Source organism: Poecilia reticulata, chromosome 2, assembly GCF_904066995.2.
Source record: "Poecilia reticulata chromosome 2, P_reticulata-male-v2, whole genome shotgun sequence".
Taxonomy (NCBI): domain Eukaryota; kingdom Metazoa; phylum Chordata; class Actinopteri; order Cyprinodontiformes; family Poeciliidae; genus Poecilia; species Poecilia reticulata.
The window spans coordinates 43,757,395-43,777,035 of record NC_088831.1 but is presented as its reverse complement, the minus strand read 5'-3'; the positions used below and the strand labels follow the sequence as shown (position 1 = coordinate 43,777,035).

Below are 19,641 nucleotides of genomic sequence, written 5' to 3'. Positions count from 1 at the left end.
TTTTTTCCCCCCCTTTATCTCCTCCTGACTGGGAGTTTTCTGTTTAACCGGCAGCTTTGTGGTGTAATCTCCCGGCCCTCAGCAGGAAACCGGCTTTGAGTGCGTCTCCATCACACGCTGCTCGCTTTCTGCTAACAGGATTTTAGCAGGATGGAGGGCGAGTGAAACAGATCGGGAGATAAACACCGTCACCCTGCTGCCGCAAACGTGACATCTCTCTCTCTCTCTTCGTACTCTGAGAGTTTTAACGGTGATTTAGCTGAGAAAACCGACCAATCGCAGCGCAGCGCGGGCTACATCACAGGAAGTCCCGCCCACCATTGTTCCCCCACGAGAAAGTGTCGTGTTTAACGGTTACGTAAGGCCGCTCCCACACAGGCAGGGGGGCGTCCTGGTTACCGCGATTACCACACAACAAACCCCACTGAAACTTTGTTTTCATTTCACACTTTGATTATTATAAAGCAAACAGATATTTATCACCAGTGGGTTGAAATTCAGGAGGAAAAAAAAAAAAGGGAGCAGATAGCTGAGCTGCAGATGATTCCTGAGACAGTTCAACAAGACGGAGCAGAAAACTGAAAAGGTTTAAAGTTTATTCCAGACTTCAGGCACCAAAAAAGCAAAAATAAGTTCGCAGAAACAGAGAAAGTCCAACATGAAGGAGGACGTCTAAATATGGCTTCATGAATAAAAATATGCTGATGATGGAGTGTGAGAGGACGAAGCCGTCCATCCAGGCTGGTTTAAAACGCGATGATGTGTGAAACTTTTATTGATAAACAGCATCCAGCAACTAAAGACAATTAAAAGAAGAATGTAAAATCTATAAGGGCCATTATTTACGTACAAAAAAGAGGAGCGTATTCCTGCCAAAAAACTCAGGAATTTTTAGATTAATTTCAGAAATTTTCTTGAGAAAAGCTTGAAAATTTCAGAGTTTCAAAACTTGAAAATGCTTGACTTTTCAAACTCATATTTTCTTGTTTTTTCTAGAAATGTTCTGCATTACAGGGACGGTATTATGTGAAATTCCTTTTTTATATCTTTCCATCATGTTATAGTGTTATTCCCTCACCAAAAACAAACCTGGCATGTCGGTGATTCTTTTCATGCATGTTTGAGAAATCCTCTAATCTCCATGGCAACCATTCAGCTGTGACCTAGCTCCGCCTTCGAGGCACAGCTCCTCCCCCAGTCAGCTCCTTCAGACTAGTCAGCAGCAATTAGCAAACCCCTGCTAAGCTCAAGTTAGGAGCTACTTCTCAGGGTGACTCTGGCATAAATGTTGTTAAAGGGTTAATAGAGGAGCCATGTTGGGATGACTTCCTGAAGGCGGAGCTTCAGAACGAGCAGGAGCTTCTTAAAGAGACAGAGGCCCGATTTCAAGGCATTAAATTACAAAGTCAGATCTGTTTTGTTACTTTTAGCATTTTTAAATCATCTGAAAGTAAAATAGTGAACTGGCTTTTTGTAGGGCTGACCAATAAATCAATAACGATATATATCACGACAGACACACGTTCAGTATCAATAATAATACATCTGACAGAATATTCAATATTTAAAATATAGAATATTCACTGAACTCTGATCCAGAACCGCACAGCATTCTGGGAGATGTAAGCAGAGGAAAAACTTTAGTCACTCAACCTCTCACTGTTAGCTTAGCACAATGGGTGAAATCAACTAACTCACTCACTCTTTGGTTACCTAGCAACGCCCTGTTGCTAGGAAATGGCACGCCACTAGTGCCATTTCCTAGCAACAGGCTGTTATCCAGAAAAACTAATCAATAATTATTGATATTAACCAATATGAAGCGCTTATTTTGTGATGCGTTTTTCAGCCCTACTTTACTGTGCTACAAAACGTCTCTGTGTGACTGGAAAACACGACACCGGCCCTTTAACAGAGAATGAAATGGCTTGCAGTCATTGTGTCGTTGTCAGGAAAAGTTAATTCAGTCATAAATCAAGAGTGTGTAAAAAAAGCAGCTGAGAAGAGACGGTGTGGCCGCTGTAGGACGTCTATTCATTCACACACACTGAATATTTGTGTACAGTGACCTCGTTTAGCCAGAATAACGGGACAGAACCACAACAGCCTCCCTGTTCGCAAATCCTGAATTAGCTTTTCTAAATGCTGCATGAAAGAAAAGAGTCTTTATGCTGCTGGTCTGCCAGATGATTCAGAACTGGATCACACACACACACACACACACACACACACACACACACACACACACACACACACACACACACACACACACACACACATCACATACACACACACACATCACATACACACACACACACACACACACACACACACACACACACACAGTCATCACATGGCTTCAATAGCAAAAACAGGAGCTCAAAACAGGCTGGATGGTTCATGTGACTGCACACACACACACACACACACACACACACACACACACACACACACACACACACACACACACACACACACACACACAGCTCCTCTCCATTCACGGCTCCTTTAATGGACTTCTGTCAGAGCAGCTAACTGAGTCAGCCAGTCTGATTCACATAGCTCTACAACGCGCCGCGCATCACCTCGCCAGCGGAGCTGCTCAGCCTCAACCATCAGCACATTATTCACAACGTGACTCATTAACTGGTAGATTCCTCCTTCAACCAGCTCATCCCGCTAAGCGTGTCACTTAAGGATTAAAGTGGCAAAGACAGAAAACAAAGACGAAATAAATTCATACCAAGATTTAATTCAGCCCTGATGGGGTGTTTTTATACAAACCAGCTCGTTAACAAAGTTATTATAGTTAACTAAAACAAGCAAAAGTACAAAAACTGACTAAAACTTTCATTGATTGTAATTAATGGAAAAAAATATAAACTGAAACTAAATCATGTGTTTATAAAACTAACTAAAACATAATAAAATTATAGATGTAATATCCTTTGTTTTTGTGATCATGAACGTATTTTTTAGCTGATGTGAAACGGATTTTTTCCCTCCACACAAGCAGTTTGTCAGCTTTGGGCAAATTACGTCGCTTAACGCAAAACGGCAACAATAATTCAACACGTTATTTGAAAGGATTATCTTCTGTTTCGCTGTGTTTTTATACAAACCAGCTCCATAACAAAGTTACTATAGTTAACTAAAACAAGCAAAAGTACAAAAACTGACAAAAACATAAACATAATCACATAAACATAATTGTCACAAACATAATCACAATGCTTTTTGAATTCTGCACTTAAAAATTAACCAAAGTGTGAAAAAAACTAAAACTACCACTATAACTAATAGAAATTAAACTGAAACTAAACAATATTTAACAAATAAAAACTACAAACACACTCTAAAAACTAAAACTGAATTAGACTAAAAAAAACTAAATAAAACCTAAACTATAATGAAAAACCCAGAACTATATTAACACTGTCACCTGCCAGGATTCAAAGAAAGGAAATTATCAGGATTTTTATTTCTGCCCAAAATGCCTCTTCACAAAAAAATGTTTTATTCACACTCCGGTCCCGGCGGCCATTTTTAGGGTCGCCACTGATCTCAAGAGTCATCTGGGGAGAAATTCATTCATCAAGAGTTTTCTACATCACAGGCAGCCATGGAGCGACGGACCGCCGTCGCAAAGGTTTAATCTGATGCTAACAGGCGGGACCGTGTTTTTCAGAGCCGTCTTTAAACGCACCGTGAGCGTATGCATGCTAACGGCAACAGTTTCTGTAACAAATGTGTGCAAATGTTTGTCGCTATGCCGCTAATGGAGAGAAAACACAGTTTTGTAACTGCGTTATCTCCATTAAATAAGAAATCAAAAGTGCCATGTGAAAAAAAAAGTTAGCTTTATTGAGGACAGACAAACCGAGCACTGTAAAAACACATTTTGCCAACTGTTTTTGTCTAAAACAAAATAAAAGCTGCTCAGCTAAAACCTAAAAAGGCTGATTCCTAGTGAACATCTCTCATTCTGTTTAATTAAAATAACATTTTTTTATTTATTTTAATTCACTTAATTGTGTATTTTTATGTTTTCCAGTTTAATTATTTTTTTATTTTATTTTCCTATTGAGATTTATTTTCATTTCAGTTCAATTTGATTTAATCTTCATGGAGTTTAATATGTGCATTGCAGAAACACAGAATCTTACCACATATTTTTGTCTAGTTTCTTGTGTAAATATGTTTGTACAGTTGAAATAAAAAAAAAAAACAAACTTACGTGTAACTTTTCAGCAACAAATATTTAGGTAAATTATTCCTAAATATTAATGAAACCGTTCCTAGTTCCATTGGCAGATAAATTCACTTATAACAAGATATTTTCCCATATTATAAGTAAAATATCCTAATAAACGAACAAAGTTTAAACTTATTGCGCTTCATTTGGTCTAAATGTTGCCAGAGATCCAGGAGACTTTTAGCTCTGTGAACTAAAATCTGCAGAGAAATGTTGCTGAATGCTCAGTGAGTGATCAGGAATAGCGATGCCTTCTTTATGCAGCACTCCTGCTCTTCACAGCACGGCTAATGGAGAGCGCCACCTTTCCGACCTCTCCGACCTGCGACGCCCACGCAGGCGCTTCAACCGCTTCAACACCAGCTTCAACACCAGCTTCATCAGCTAACTCTAATCCCAATTATGTGTGAAAATGACACCGAGTCTTTTCTCTTTCCACCAGGGGGAAAGACGGGGCTCAGGTGATGCCATCAATGAAAGCGGCTCATAAAAACATAATGAATAAAGGCTGTTAGATCAAAAAAAAAGAAAAAAGATCAATTTCATAGATAAATTACTGGAATCAGCTGGAGTAACTGTGTGCGCTCTTTTATATAAAGTCTCTGTTGGCCACAAATAAACAGCCTCAATTGCAACAAAACAAATCTGTGCTAATTAAATGTTAGCTGTTTTCTGCAGCTAGCAGAGGATCACAATGCAACCAGAGCGTTGAATTAAACACAAGGCGATGATACGCATTAGATTCATATTAGTACAGAAACTGGACAATATTTCTATAGCATTGTTTCTTTAAAGTGTAACTAAACCATAAATTAACTTCTTTTTGGCTAATAAACTCTCTAAATTAATCCTTAAATGTTTGAACTTCATGTTTTTGTGCTGACATTTTAGCGTAAATTTGTTCAGTTCTGCAGTATTTTTGCCTGAAAGTCGTCTCAGTGCTGCCCTCTTTGGGTTGAACAGAGGCTGTTGCAGTTAAATTTTCCTATTGGTTACGACTGTTCAGCAGAAAAATCGCTGCTTCATATGCTGTCGCCACAAATATTTCCAGTAATATGTCTAGATTTGTCACTGTTTGAAAAAACAATCTAAAAAGTGGGTAAATATAGCAACAAAGTGCCAAATTGGCAACATATTGTTTTTCTTCCTGAACTCTGCTTATTCCCTCTTGTCCTCCCCACATTTGGCCACGCCCCTAACTGTCTCTTGGCTCCGCCCACTTTCTGACTGCCTTTGAAACGCATTAAAAACAGCATTTTTCTTCCTAGTGATGCTAAAATAAATTTGCTAGCTGAATAACTTCCACTTGTTGATCAGCCGTATAAACTTTTGTTTTGAATTATCCTTCCTGTTCTTAGATGTAGAGGTTAGCTTCACCTAAATTCATTTTTCCTGATAAATTCTAAAGCGCTAAATTATTCGGCTGCTCTGTAAACGTTCAAGTTACATAGCATACCTCCCTTCATTAACAGACCTTTCTCTCATGGTTTGAATTTTTAGTTGTTGAGTTTTGCTAACTATGTTGCTAATTTTGGTTGCTAATTTTGAGTACAAAAGAACTAGGTAGTCCTACAGCGATGCATTCTGGGTACAAAGTAAATGTCATCTGCTAAATTGCGTCACGGGTGGAGAACATGAGGAGAGGAAATGGAACTGCTGGGTGAACAGACTTCAACCACTTCAAAATAAGAGCATGATTATAAACGTTTATTCTTAACAGTCGATAACCAAAAGTTCAACACAGAACTTTTGGTTCTGTGTTGAACCAAACACAGAACCAGAACAGAAGTTAGCTAGGGAAAGTTAGCTAGCTTCCCCTAGCTAACTTCCCCTAGTTAGCTGGGGGAAGTTAGCTAGCTTCCCCTAGCTAACTTTAGGGGAAGCTAAAGTTAGCTAGGTGTTTTTAAAGTTACCTAAAACGCAAAATGAAAAATTAGCTCCCCTGTTAGCATAATAGTGGAAGTTGTTAGGTTGTATATATTTATAAAAGAATAAATCCCTTTTCCTGTTTTTGATTAAAAAAAATATTTTTACCGGGTTTGACAGGTAAACAATTTTTTAACAAATTGTTTATTGGTCAGCGCTAGCAACAGTTTAATCCAGAGAAAAGCAGAAAAGCTGCAGCCATGATAACTTTGCATCAAAACAACCTCAGAGATTCAGGAAGAACCAGGATCAACAGCTAGCCAACACCACCATGGATGAAATTAGGATCAAAACACAATTCAAGAGAAACTTCTCCCAGCGCATCCAGTGCAGTTTGATGAGGATCAGTGGATTTCCCAGCATAAAAAAAGGCTAAAGTTGTGAAAAAGTCGATCAAAGATCAGAGCAAGTCAGGAAACGCCATTGATCTGAGCAGAAAGCAGATGTAGAAACAGAAGCTGAAAACCCGCAAGCTCTAAAAAGACAAGAGTGGGTCAATATGAGTCAGGGTTTGATCCTCAGGTTCATCTGCAGCATGATGGAGAGGATCACAGGAAGCATCGATACTTATTTTAACTCAGGTTAATGCATCTACTTCATGAAACCAAGTTAAAACTCTATTAATTGTTTTATTATTTTAGGATTTGCTCCACTCTTCCACCTCATATCTGCAGGAACTTTCCCTCCTGACAACAATAAACTCTCCCCAAGCATGTTTGCGCATTTGCTCAGTGCTCTAGGCTCCTCTGCAGCTGTGTGTGTGTGTTCATGTGTGTGTGCTATGATATAAATCTGCGTACCGGCAGGACAGTCTCCCTCTGACATAATAAGGACTTCAGACTGCAGCTTGCAGGCGTCTCTGCGGAGGAAACACTCGTTCTGGTAGTTCTTGTTGTTGGAGCCGCACACCGGGGCGTAGTCGTTGTTGCACTGCAGAGGAAGAGAAAACCAGGACGAAAAAACATTCAGAAACTGATACCTGAATTCATTAGAGTCTAAGGATGAAATGAAGCTGACCAACAAGCTTACATTTAGTACATTCAGTATTTTCAAACAGAAACGTTCACTTCCCAAGCTGCGAATGAACCAAAACAGAGGCCAGCATGGAGGAATCATCTTCAGATTAGTTCATGGAGTCTGAACGTTCATTGCTACTGTCACTCTACTACATGTTAACGGGAGAATCTGTTACCTGAACTATAAAACCCAGAGGCTGGGGAGGAGACGACAGGGCACCCGAACGAACCAGTCAGATGTGATGAGCAGCAGCTGTGGCAGAATGCAAGCTTGGAAACTAATAGTTCACCTGACAGTCCGGTGGACTCGGTTTGATTCGAGACCAAAACTTCATCATCTGTTCCATCTCCAGCTGCTGTGGTTCTTTCTCTCGGCTCCGAGTCAAACCAACCAAAACCTCTGACAAAACGGTTCCCCTCCTGGCCTGTGGGGGCGCCGCAACAAGAACCACTGAAGAAAATAACACTAAAACCTCCTGAAGAAGTTGGGCGCAACTTCTGTCCTCACAAAATGGAAACAAAAATTAAGTGGCATCAGATTTTAGTGGTATGAGGATTTGTCTTGTTTTTGGATAAAGACCAGGAGTAATTTCTCCCTCTAGCGCTAAGCTAACATATCTCTTTTAGAAGAATTTACCCAGAATGCCCTGCGTTGTAGACCACTTCCTGCTTTTGGTCAGTGTCTGGTCCACTTGGCGTTCACATATGCATTCAAACCAAAGCAGAGTTCACTTCAACCAAACCCAGAGCAAAGTCTGGAGGACCAGAGTTTGATTTTTTGGGTCCATTAGCATTCACGCGCCCAAAATGACCTGGACAAACGGACTGGAGTTGGATTAAAGCGGAATAAACAGGGCTGGCGTTAAGGCACTCAAAGAGGAAACTTACTAAAAGGGAGGTGAACAAAAACTCAACGAAACTACAAATCACAGAAGATAAATCATAGATCTAAGGCTACATTTACACAGCAGCTAAATGTGACTCAACTCCAACTTCTTCACCACAAAATAATCCGATTTGAGCCACTTCCATATGTGAAACAAAATAGTATCCAGTTGCTTTGAAAGTGTCTGCAGTTTGACGTCATAATTCTGCACCAGAAGAAGTCAGACGCTGCAAATCTAAACAACGGCTCAGAATGATAATTATGACATTATGAAAGCAGGCTGTCAGTGAACGCCTCACATCACAATCCCACCGATCTTCGTTCCGACTCCACATCCAAACAGACGAATCTACAGAAACTGAAGACCAAAACTCTCTAGTTATTAACTTCCTTCATCTTGTTATGATTTGGTGACGACACCATAGGCTCTGGATAAGTCCGAAATCGATCCACAAGCGCCGGCGCCGGCCGTATTACTTCCATAAAGATCGCGCTGCGGTTGTGGATTTCATCCAAAAAACGTGATCATCGAGAGCTGCTGTCTGAACGCAGCGAAAGATCGCAAAAAAAGAGAACACAAAATAATAGAATAGAAAATATCTCAGATTAGGTTCAAAATTATGAGTTTTTTGCCAGAAATTAACTCCTTTTTCATTTATCTACAATGACGTTAATAGGTCGCTGTAAAAATCCAGATTTTGCCTTTTTGTTCTCACTTCCTCAGTTCTTTATCATAAAGACTAAATTTCAAGTAGATTTCTTTCCTTTCTGTGTCTGTCTGGTACTTTTGTGAAAATGGTTAAAAACTGGATTGAAACTGTGAAAAAGGAGCCAAATTTGAAAGAAAAGCTGAAGATCTGAATCCAGGCCCGATAAAGGATGAATTTATGGCTGATTGGAGGGAAAACGTGAAGAAGGACGAACGAACAGGCTCGAAGCTCTCAAAGTGATGACTTCCTGCAGCCATTTTCTACAGTTTAGCCTGTTTTCTGTGTACATTCAGCTGGGAGGAAGCTAATTCATTATCAGCCCTAAAATGCTGAGTCCAGAACCAGAACCAGGATGCATGCTGCGCAGCTTTTTAATCATTTTTTAGCTTTTAAACAGAATAAAAAACAGCAACTTGTTCCGTTTTTCGTCGTTCTCCGTACTTTGGATCTGCGAACGGCCGCGGAGCTGTGCAGAGAAACAGTTTTCACCTCCTGCTGATCTGCTCGTGTTGCTCCACTGGAGCAGTGGGAGGTTAAGTGACTTGCTCAAGGGCACTCAGGAAAATAGCTGTTAAGGTACAGAGGAACATTACTCATTCATATCCCCACACGGTTTGCTGGCTGCAGAACACGCCTGGCTCTTTCAGATGACTGATGGCGCTGCAGGACTCAGTCTCTGTGTCCCTTTTTTTGGGGGCAGCAGAGATATTCATTTGATTTCATATTGATTTTTTTTTTTTCCCCCACTGCTGCTACACCGCTGGAATAACAAACGTGATTATTCAGTGGAAAAATATTACCCACAGTTCCCTGGGAAGAGGCCCCCAGCTGTCAGAGGAGCTGCTGCACGATACCTGGTTACTTTATTAAACGGCGACAAACGTTTGGTGAAAAAGTATGAAACTTCACACGCATGGAGAAGGAACGACGAACAGATTCAGGATCTGAAATAATTCACAACATGTGAAACAATAGCTGATTTTTTAAGAGAAAACCTTTTTAAGAAATATTTCTCACAACTACAACCGTACAGTAATCACTACCAGCTTCTTTCACAGCATATCTGATCTTAAATCGTTATTTTTCCTCGCTTTATTTTTCTACATTTCTTTTTTAATGACAGAAAATGTTTTTCAAAAAGTAGCTTTTTTATGTAAAACAATACAGACAAAATATTAGCAGAATAAAGGTGGAATTTTACAAAAAATAATGTTTTAAAGCCAGGTTAACACTGAGCTAGCATCGTGTTAGCAGTTAGTACAAACCTTCACTAATCTGTTAATGACAGAGCTAATTTTTTAGCTTATCATTTTTGCTAACTTAAAACATTTAGCACACTTAGCTTCCCCTAAATTAATTTTAACAGATAACTTGAAAAGCACTAATTTACATATCTGTTTCGTAAACTTTCAGTTCAATAAAATTTGACATCTGTGTTGAACTTCTGGTTATTGACCGTTTTCTCCCTCATCTTTTTCAGTATTAGCTTCAGCATTCTTGCTAACCTTGAAAACATCCAGGACACTTAGCTTCGCCTAAATTAATTTTTCCAAATAGATTCAAAAGCACCAGTTTACAAAAGCACTTTAAACTTTTACTTTAATAAAGTTTGACATTAGTGCTGAAGTTTTAATCAATGACTCAAGAATTGTATAAGAAGTTGGCTATTTATATTCATGCTCTTATTCTGAAATGGGTGAAAACGACGCTGCAGTTCTGTTTCCTGTCCTGATGTTCTTTATTTTTTCACAATAACTTTATTTGAAACAGTATAGAACAAGGTATCAACATAAGCTCAATATCTAAGAAAAAATACATTTAAATTGAAATCTTTCAAGAGCAGTTAGGACTTTAGCGTTAGTGTTCGCTAAATATCATATTGGTATAGCATTTTAGCGTTAGCAAAACAAAATGATTAGTGGTTTAGAGTCAGCAAAGCATCTTTTTAGCTCGTCGTGCCAAATCCTGCTTCAAACACAGCAAATATTTGATAATCAGGAGGAAAATATCGTTTCAGGATCTTAGGACACAAGAAACAATTAAATGTGTTTCACATTTTAATCGGGCTGAGATGGAAGGAGACAAAGACAGTGAAGGGAGGAGAACAAGAAGCCACTCTGGCTCCCGATCAAAGGATTCAGGGAGAAAAAGCAGAAAATAGTCTGCAGAAATGATTGGGAGTAAAGAAGACGAGTGACACTGGGCTAACGGGAAGAAACAGACCTACATGGAGGGAGAGAAAAGTGCAAGATAGAGACGTGAGACAGAGTCCTGGCTCAACAAAAACCTGGCACACTATGAAAAAGAGCCGCAGCGCCTGAAGAAAAGGAGGGGAAAAAATACCATCATAAAAGACGCTAAAAGAAAGAGAAGGACAGAAAATCCTCTTAAAGGAGAAACAGGAAATATGGCAACCCCACAAAGGTGGTTGGGGAAACTTCCTGGAGGGCTCAGGGTTTTTATTTTTTTATTTGGATGCCATCTCCTCTCATCCCGCTCCCCCTCCTCTCTCTCTCTCTCTCTGGCTGTCCTTAACCTGGGGACTCGCTTTTCTGCCAGGCGTGATGCAACACAAAGCAAAAGCTGCCCAGCAGAACCCTGTGGGTGTCTTTTAAGAGTGCCTTCATTTCTGTGAAAACTCTCCGGAGCCCTCACTTGATCTCCCTCAAAAATCTGGCTCCCACCCCGGGGGAAAGCGGTGGAGGGGGCGGCACATCTTCAACCTCCGGCTTTCTTCCAGGAGAAGCAGGAAGGAAGACCTATACGCATATATGACCAGGTAGGACAGCGCCTGTTAGCCGCTATGGCTAGTGATCTACACCTGCAGGCGCCACTACTACTCACTGAATCATGTTCATGTAAAACCAGCTGTTGCAATGAAAGACCAGCATGTAGTGCCATTATTTCCAGTCTTATTTCTGTAAAATATGGCTTACAATAAAGCTGAGAAAATTTCCAATCTCTTAAAACGTAAAATATGTATTGTATCTACATATAAACCCATAAACAGCTTGGTTTCTGTCAGTATTCAAGAGAACACCTGACGTATCTCTCCTTCATACTTGATAATTCGTTTAATTTTACATAATTGCCTCTGTAGGCGCCATGGAAAGTTCAAATTTAACAACTATAGTTTATGAAATATTAAATATTCCCACTTTCTACGAACAAACGAAGCACTTAATTCAGTTTTTGACTATTATTAAACGTATAAAAATGAGAAGGGCTGCAGTCCGCAACAGCAAAAGGAAAATAACGCTAAAAAAAACACTGACGTCCAAGTTTTTTCCCGCTCTTTGCGTCTTCTCCACGCAGACTCGTTGCTATGGCAACCACTGACCGAAGCTCCTCTAGCGATAGGACTAGCTAGTCTAGCTCATCAGGAGCATCAACGCCGAAAAACGCACATTAAACATTAAATATTTCCCACACAAACAACAAAACATTCAGTCGGTTACAGTTTTCATGTTTTCAGGCTTGATGCTGTAGCTCATTTATTAAACACCTGCTCAGAGTTTGTAGGTCGCCTTTTTTTTTGTGTTAACCGAAATATACCGAATTAGGCAGCAGACTTAATGTTATCAAAGTCAGACTAGGAAAGCTAACTTACACTTCTTAGACATATTAACCTTTTTAAAAAATAAAAATGTAAACATTTCACTGACCTGTGAAATGTGTTACCCTTGGACCTTCGTCCTTTTTACAGCTTCTTCGCGTAACTGTCATTTCCCGAACAGCCTATATTCTGCATAGCAACAGCATGTGTGACGCACAATAGTCACGTGACATCCAAAACAGTCCGGTTGCCAGATTGGGTAGGTTTCCGCCCATGTGGGCTTCTTTTGACACGTTGCCTGTTCAGAAGCTAAAATTTGAGCTCTGTTGCAAAAGATTTGGTTTTTATGATTGAACTGAAATTATTTTTTGTAAAGTGCCTTGAGGAGACATTTGTTGTGAATTGGTGTCATCTACAATAACTCTCTGGAGAATTTGATTTAATGAGCTACAACAACATTTAATTTCCCTTTGGGATCAATAAAGTATTTTTGATTTTTTTTAAAATAAATAAACCTAATTGAAATGGGGGGGAGTTTAGGAAGTGTTTATAGCAAAATTCAACCAAAATAGTTGTCACATTTCGATTGTTTCTTTTTTAAATGCCATGTCCTTGATCTCATTTTATGAGTTTATTTTTAAAAGCCTGCAAAAATGACATCAGTGATCAATAGCTATTGGTTGTACATATCCATTTTTTGCACCTCCGAATACATAGTTTTCATGTGATGCCACACATGAAAACTATGAGGAACAAAGAGGGGACATTTGTAACTAACAGCCATCATGTAAGCATTTTCTATGGAGTTGCCATGACAACAATAAACCAGCCGCAAGCTGAGAACTAGCTCTCACCTCGTTCCTATCCAACTTATAAACAATATAAGTCCATTACAACTCTATCACAATTTTTGAGTCCTCTATCCACCTCTGTGTAACACTAAGATAAAGATATCAGTGATATTTACTGTAGTACTTAATGCTGAACTTACTAAACTAGCTAACTTTTATCTGCTAGCTAAGACAGAGATGCATCGACATGTAGCCATTTTGTTCTTGTATCTTTCTCTCGCACATTGGTCAAGAGTGGACACATATTTTCTATTTGTTGCTATGCTTTGCGCTGCTGCGCTTTCCTACCAAGATGGCGTCGATCACTTTCAGTTAAGGTTTGTGTGAACTATGTGTCGGAATACATAGCATTATTCTTCAGATCATGCTCTGATCTGCCAACTGCTTTTCCCCTCAGTAACAACTTCTCCTGACGTGACAGCAACAAATAAAGCGAGCTGTTATTACAGATTTTAAACTTCGTGTTTCTTTCAGCCACGCCGTTGTTTTAGCCGTCGCCGGGGCGCCGCCGCTTTGATCCCGCCTCGGCTTGATAACCAGCAGCATCTGATGTCGACAGTCGGAGAAAAATCAGCTTTGTCAGCTGTTGCACTTTGCTGCAACTCAGCCGAGTTGACTGTCAGGCTTAATAGAAATGAAAAAAGACGGAGGCGCCAAGACGATGCAGAGCGAGGAGACGGTTGTGTAGGAAGCGCCGGAATGAAGAGGTGATAATGAGAAGTGGTGGATGAGACAGAAGGTGAAACAATTTGATCCTCTGCAGACAGAGCAGAAGAGGCCGGTGGCCGCTGCCATATGGCCCGGCCGTATGTCCCCGCAGGCTGAGGCGCCGCTCACGCCCAGGACTTTCCCCGAATATCTGAGACAACCTGGACGGACGCCGTCTCTACCAGATTTAAAGCGATAGCACCCAGGAGGAAGAGTCAGATCAGGACAAGGTTTTTTAAACAGGCTGTTAGTGGTTTCATATTCAAAATGTCAGAATGACTGAAACTGGCTGTCAGCTATTTCGCTTAAACAGTATTTAGCCGTCAGAAGAGGGAAATGTGGAGTTTTATTTTTTCACCATGTTAATCTTTCATTAACAATTATCAGCTTCAAACTAAATGCTGTATTAGCAAGCTAAATACTTAGCCTGGAGCTAAATATGTAGCTCCGAGTTAGCAAGCTAGATGAGCCAAATGTTTAGTTAGCTGAACATTTAGCTCCAGCCTAAATATATAACTCCAAACTAAACACGTAATTAGCCAGCTAAATATTTAATTTGACGCTAAATATTCAGGTAGCTCATGAATATTTCATGAAATACTGTTTTCATGAAATATTACATGAAATATTTCTATTACATGAATATTTAGCGAGCTACCTGAATATTTAGCCTCAAACTAAATATTTAGCTCCAATCTAAATATTTAGAGCAAAATATTTACTTAGTATTTAAATTCACTTATCAATAATTACTTTAATTACATTTTTTAAATTGTTGCAGTTTTTTAGATCTATATACTACTTCAGATCTGACAATTTTGGCCCATGTGACGAAAACTTTGGACGCCCCTGTGTTAGGGTGTCCTAACTTTCTCCTCAGCTGGGAAACTAAAGTTAAGTTTTGTGTTCACTTATTAATAAATACATTTTTAAAGGGATAGATAAAAAACATGTTATGTGAACATTTCTTTTAAAAGAACTACATTTTTTAATGAAGCGCTCAACGTTGTTCCATTTACAGCTGATTTTCACCTGATTTTCACAGAAATTATGTTTAATTTACAAACTGTTTTCTCTTATTTCTTTCTTTCTCCCACTCAGTCTGATGCATCTTCCACCAAACCAGAGTTGAGTTTCTGCAAACCTCCTGTAGGGGGCGCTGTGGTTCTGCCTGCTCTCTACTCGCTCCATCCACGTTCCACTGCTTCCATTTTTCTTAGCTCCTACACACACACACACACACACACACACACACACACACACACACACACACACACACACACACCCTAAAACATGTAGGGCAAGCTGTCGATGCATCCACTGTCGGAACAGTTTGTGGGTCAAAATATACAAAAAGGAAGCAGAAGATCCATAAAAACGGAGGAAAAGATCCACAGAGGAGCGGGAATAAAACGCACGGAGGACAAAAAGGTAAAGGAGAACCAGAGGAGAGAAGGATGAAACCGAGAAGTGGACTGATGATAGCTGAAGGTAATGATGCTCAATGCAAACCACACAGGAGCAGGAGACAAAGGAGGGGAGAGAAGGCAGGTTCACGCATCGCTGGAGGGAAGGAGAGACCAAAACATGACACAATATCAGCTTTAATACTCTGAACATCATCAACCCACTGAAAGGCAGAATCCAGCCAAGCAGCAATTAGTCACGAATCGCTCACAGGAGTCAAACCGAGGTGTGTGTTCGTTACTCTGCAACAAACATGAAACAAAACCAAACGATGTCCAACTGCAGAAAACCAGAGTAAATGTCAGGAAATCTAAAAATGCTTTTAAATGCCGCACTGCAATAACCAAACAGGAGTTATTAAAAGTAATCAAAAGCATCCAAAGCTTTCAGTTATGCCCAAATATTCATGCAGGTTCTGTGATCAGGACTCATTTGGATGCGATTTAAAGGCAGAAAAATGGATTAAATAATTAATTTAATCACCAAGAAACAAACTTTAGCCTTTAGAACATGACAGGAAACCAGGTTAGAACGTCCAGCTTTGTTTGAGAACATTTACACAACTTTTTCCAAACTTCTCCAAACTTTCCATGACTTCACGCTCACCGTCTCTGAACAAAAACACACAATGTTGCGGCTGTCGCAATAAAACGATGAAATGACAGACAACATACAAGGAAATTCAGCAAGGATAAAGTATATAAAGAAAAGAAATAGAGGTGAAGAAGACAGCAAAGCCACCAAAAACATTCACAAAATTACATAAACTAATATATTCAAGCAACAATGCATTTCAAATTTCCAAACAAAAACAACTTGCAGTTAATAAAATCTAAAATAATCCATCCGCTAATCTATTAAACTTCTGGAACAAAATAATCACCAAACTTTCTCAAATTTTTGCTACAAATTTCCCCAAACTCCATGACTGTCGCCAAGGAAACAAACTGGAACAACTAAATGTTTATCTAGCTATTAGTCAGCTATCTGCCAAATATTTAGCTCGCTGATAAAATATGCTAGCTTGAAAAGTTGAAAAATTGTTAGAAAAACTCAGAAATTTTGAGATTCACGTCAGAAATTTTCTATTAAAAAATAATAAAATTCCTGAATTTGAAATGCTACAAAAAAATCGCCAAAGTTTTAAAATTTATCTCATAAATTTTCTATAAAAAAAAGAAAATTCTCTAGTTCCAAAAGTCTAAAGCATTTCCAAATTTTTTGTCGTAAATGTTCTCTTTTTTTCTCCCTAAAATGACCCTGATACGCCGTCAAACTGTGATTTGATTCTAAATGTTGGTTAATTCAAATGTGTAAGACAAATTGTGTGTTTTGCAGTCGTTCTGCAGTAGTTTAGAGCAGCGGTCCCCAACCCCCGGTCCGTGGACCAATTGGCACCAGGCCGCGCATGAAATAGTGAAATATTTCCGTTTTATGTATTATTTGAGTCTGGAGGATCTTTTATTTTGAAAATCCTTTAACCGGATTCTCTCAGTTACTTGCACACCAACACTGAGGCCACAAGCAGCAAAATGAGTAAGAAACAGATCAGATGTCTTTGGAGAGTTTCTTTGCGAAGGGGAAAAGGCCCAGAGAAGAGACAGGAGAATGGATTTATCCCGGACCGGTAGGTGAGTCCCACATTACAAGCCGCTCTGCGTAACATGCGGCGACCGGCTGCTAATGAGAGAATGAAGCTTCAAGCTGCTTCGCCACATAGAGACCAAGCAGGCTGTGGATATAAGCAACACTTAGGGTGTCATTGTCTCTCATCACTCCCAGATGGAACCGTCTGGTTGCAGAGAAACAAGCTCAGGGCTCCCGTTAATCAGTATCGTGATTTAAAATTTCACGAAAGTAAAATATTCGTTTTTGTGGCACATCTGTATCTTATTTTGAAGGGATATATAAACGTTACCATAGCGACCAGAGTCAGAGCGTTTGGGCTGCGGTCGAGAGGAGATGAGTAGAGCTTGTGTCTTAAGTCTGGTTTAGACGGAAAGATAGATCTAAGAATTATCGGCCGATTCTCCAAACCTCTGTGACCACAGAGCTGATAAAAGTCCAACAGGTTCGATCGGTTCGTGTGTCCAAGGCAGGAGCAACACAAACCGATTCCAGTCACAAACATCCCGATTCCAGAGGATAATCCAGTAAAAACCCCAACATAGCGGGAATTTAGAATAACCAAACACGGATGACGATGTAAAAGCAATAGTGACAGTTTGTGGAGTCATTTTACGAGATAAAAGACGTAACAAAAAGAAAAGGCGGTGGATAAAATTCATCCCTCAGTGTTGGTGTTGTTTGCTGCTTTAGCAACACTTGAAATAATGTAAATAATGTGCGTTGGAGCTGAGAATAAAAGCGTCGATTAGCTTTCTGAAGAAGCCATTACAAACCATAGGAACAGTTCTGGTTAAGATTAGAACATCATAATTTGTCCTCTCCAGTTAAAGTACGTTAAAGCAGCGGAGATGGTCTGACCCAGTAGGACAGGATGTTTAAATTCTCACAGTTTAACAAATCAAAAACCAAGATAAAGTCTTAAAGTTGGTGTGTTCATATTCCTGCAGGTTAATGAATGGTTTTGCACAGAAAAACCATATTTATGTCGTTTCGTCTTCATTCCTGAGAAAGCAGGAGTGACTAGGTGAGATAATGTAATTGTAATTTCACATAATTACATGATATGGTTAATTTGTGTAATAATGAACAGTGTATCATTTCCTTGCGAAGAGCTGCCATTACCCCCTGAGCTGCTCTTTGGGAATCCAAGTATTAACAGATTTGTATGGTAGAATTAACCCTGCATGCAGCTAATCTGAGCCGGCATTAACGGGGAATATTTAACAGATTTTCTGGGTTAAATTAGCAGAAGCGGCTGAGTTCGGCGCTAACTCGGGATCTTTTTTTTTTTTACGCTGTTAAAATGCAGAGAAAAAGTCCCAAACAGCAGTTGTAAGTCATGTTTAATGGAACCATTTTTCTGACATTTTATCCTTTTTCCCAACACTTTGGCGCTCCAGTTATCTTTAAAACTGTATGCTAAATCTGAAAAGCAGTTTCTTCACTGCTTGGATGCAGAGAGGGAGCTCTGTGAGCAGCAGATAACCTTGCCCCAAAGTGTACCAACACACTGAGGGAGGATTTATTGGCCTGCTTATTTAATAGAGACCATATAGATCAAGATCTCCCCTCAGATGGAAGAGGGCAGAGGGGCAATAAAAGAGCATGTGGACATTTTGGATGGAATCAAGAAGCATCCAATCATTTGACGGCAAACTGTTTGGTTTATATCTTTTTTTTTTTTTTGCTAATATGAATGTAAAACTAGTGTAATCTAAAGTCACAATATACCGAGTTAAACAAGAAGGACTTAATGTTGTAGATCTTAAATCTTTCTGAATAACTGGTGTTTGGGCGAAAGCCGTAAAATTTGGTTGTCTACAGCGTCAGGACTGGTACGTTACTATAGAAACGTTACATGTTATTGTTAACACCAGGACGTTTTGTGCATGTACACAACACTGGAGGGCAAAATTACGATTTTTTTACCTGCCATCCATAGTCTGAACAATACAATACAATGAAACCTGGAGATTTGGGTGTTGTTAATTCAGTGCAGTGAAACACAGAAAGCGTAAAATAACAGAAAAAAACAAGAAAGAACAACTCAAAACCACTCTCTCCGTGTCGGCTACGCTAGATGCGGTCCCGTTGCCATAGCAACTGACAACAGCAGCTCCGCTAATGTATCAGGACTTGGCACCGGAAAACACAGTTAGCAGTTTTTTTAATCTGGCAAACTGCAACGTATCTATAAATGTGTCATCATTGTTCTTGGTTTATGTTTCTATTGTTTACGATGCTTATTTTTGCTATTAGTCCCTGAGTTCCCTCAAGTAGTCAAATATTGAACAGCGGAGCCAAAAATCTGAGGTGGAGGAATCTTCGTCAGCGTAGACAGAGCGTCTGCATTAAATCGCACGAGATTAGAACATTAATGTTGAAACGTTTGAGTAACACTAAATTCAAAGCTTTAGAAGATATTTGCAGCAAATCTCTTGTTATATATTTGCAAAATGGCCTGAATGTGATCAGTGTTGATTTATGTCATTTTCTTTCATTCTTTCTGGTGCTGATAACAATATATATTTCTATATATTTGTCTCAAAAGCTAAAATAAAGGCTTTTCTGGCATCTTTTCCTACTGTATAATAATGTAAAAACTGATGTTTTCTAACAGCCACTTCCACTTTGCAT

At 39.4% G+C, this 19,641-nt stretch overlaps 1 protein-coding gene across 3 annotated transcripts in view; it reads right to left on the bottom strand.

The window, feature by feature from the left end:
• tmeff2a (transmembrane protein with EGF-like and two follistatin-like domains 2a) overlaps positions 1-19,641 on the bottom strand; it is a 126,007-nt gene that overhangs the window by 67,020 nt on the left and 39,346 nt on the right. For all 3 annotated transcript variants that reach the window (XM_081604701.1, XM_081604700.1, XM_081604702.1), the window contains exon 3: positions 6,982-7,111. In XM_081604701.1, the coding sequence (XP_081460827.1) occupies positions 6,982-7,111 (130 nt within the window). The remainder of the gene's footprint in view (positions 1-6,981; positions 7,112-19,641) is intronic.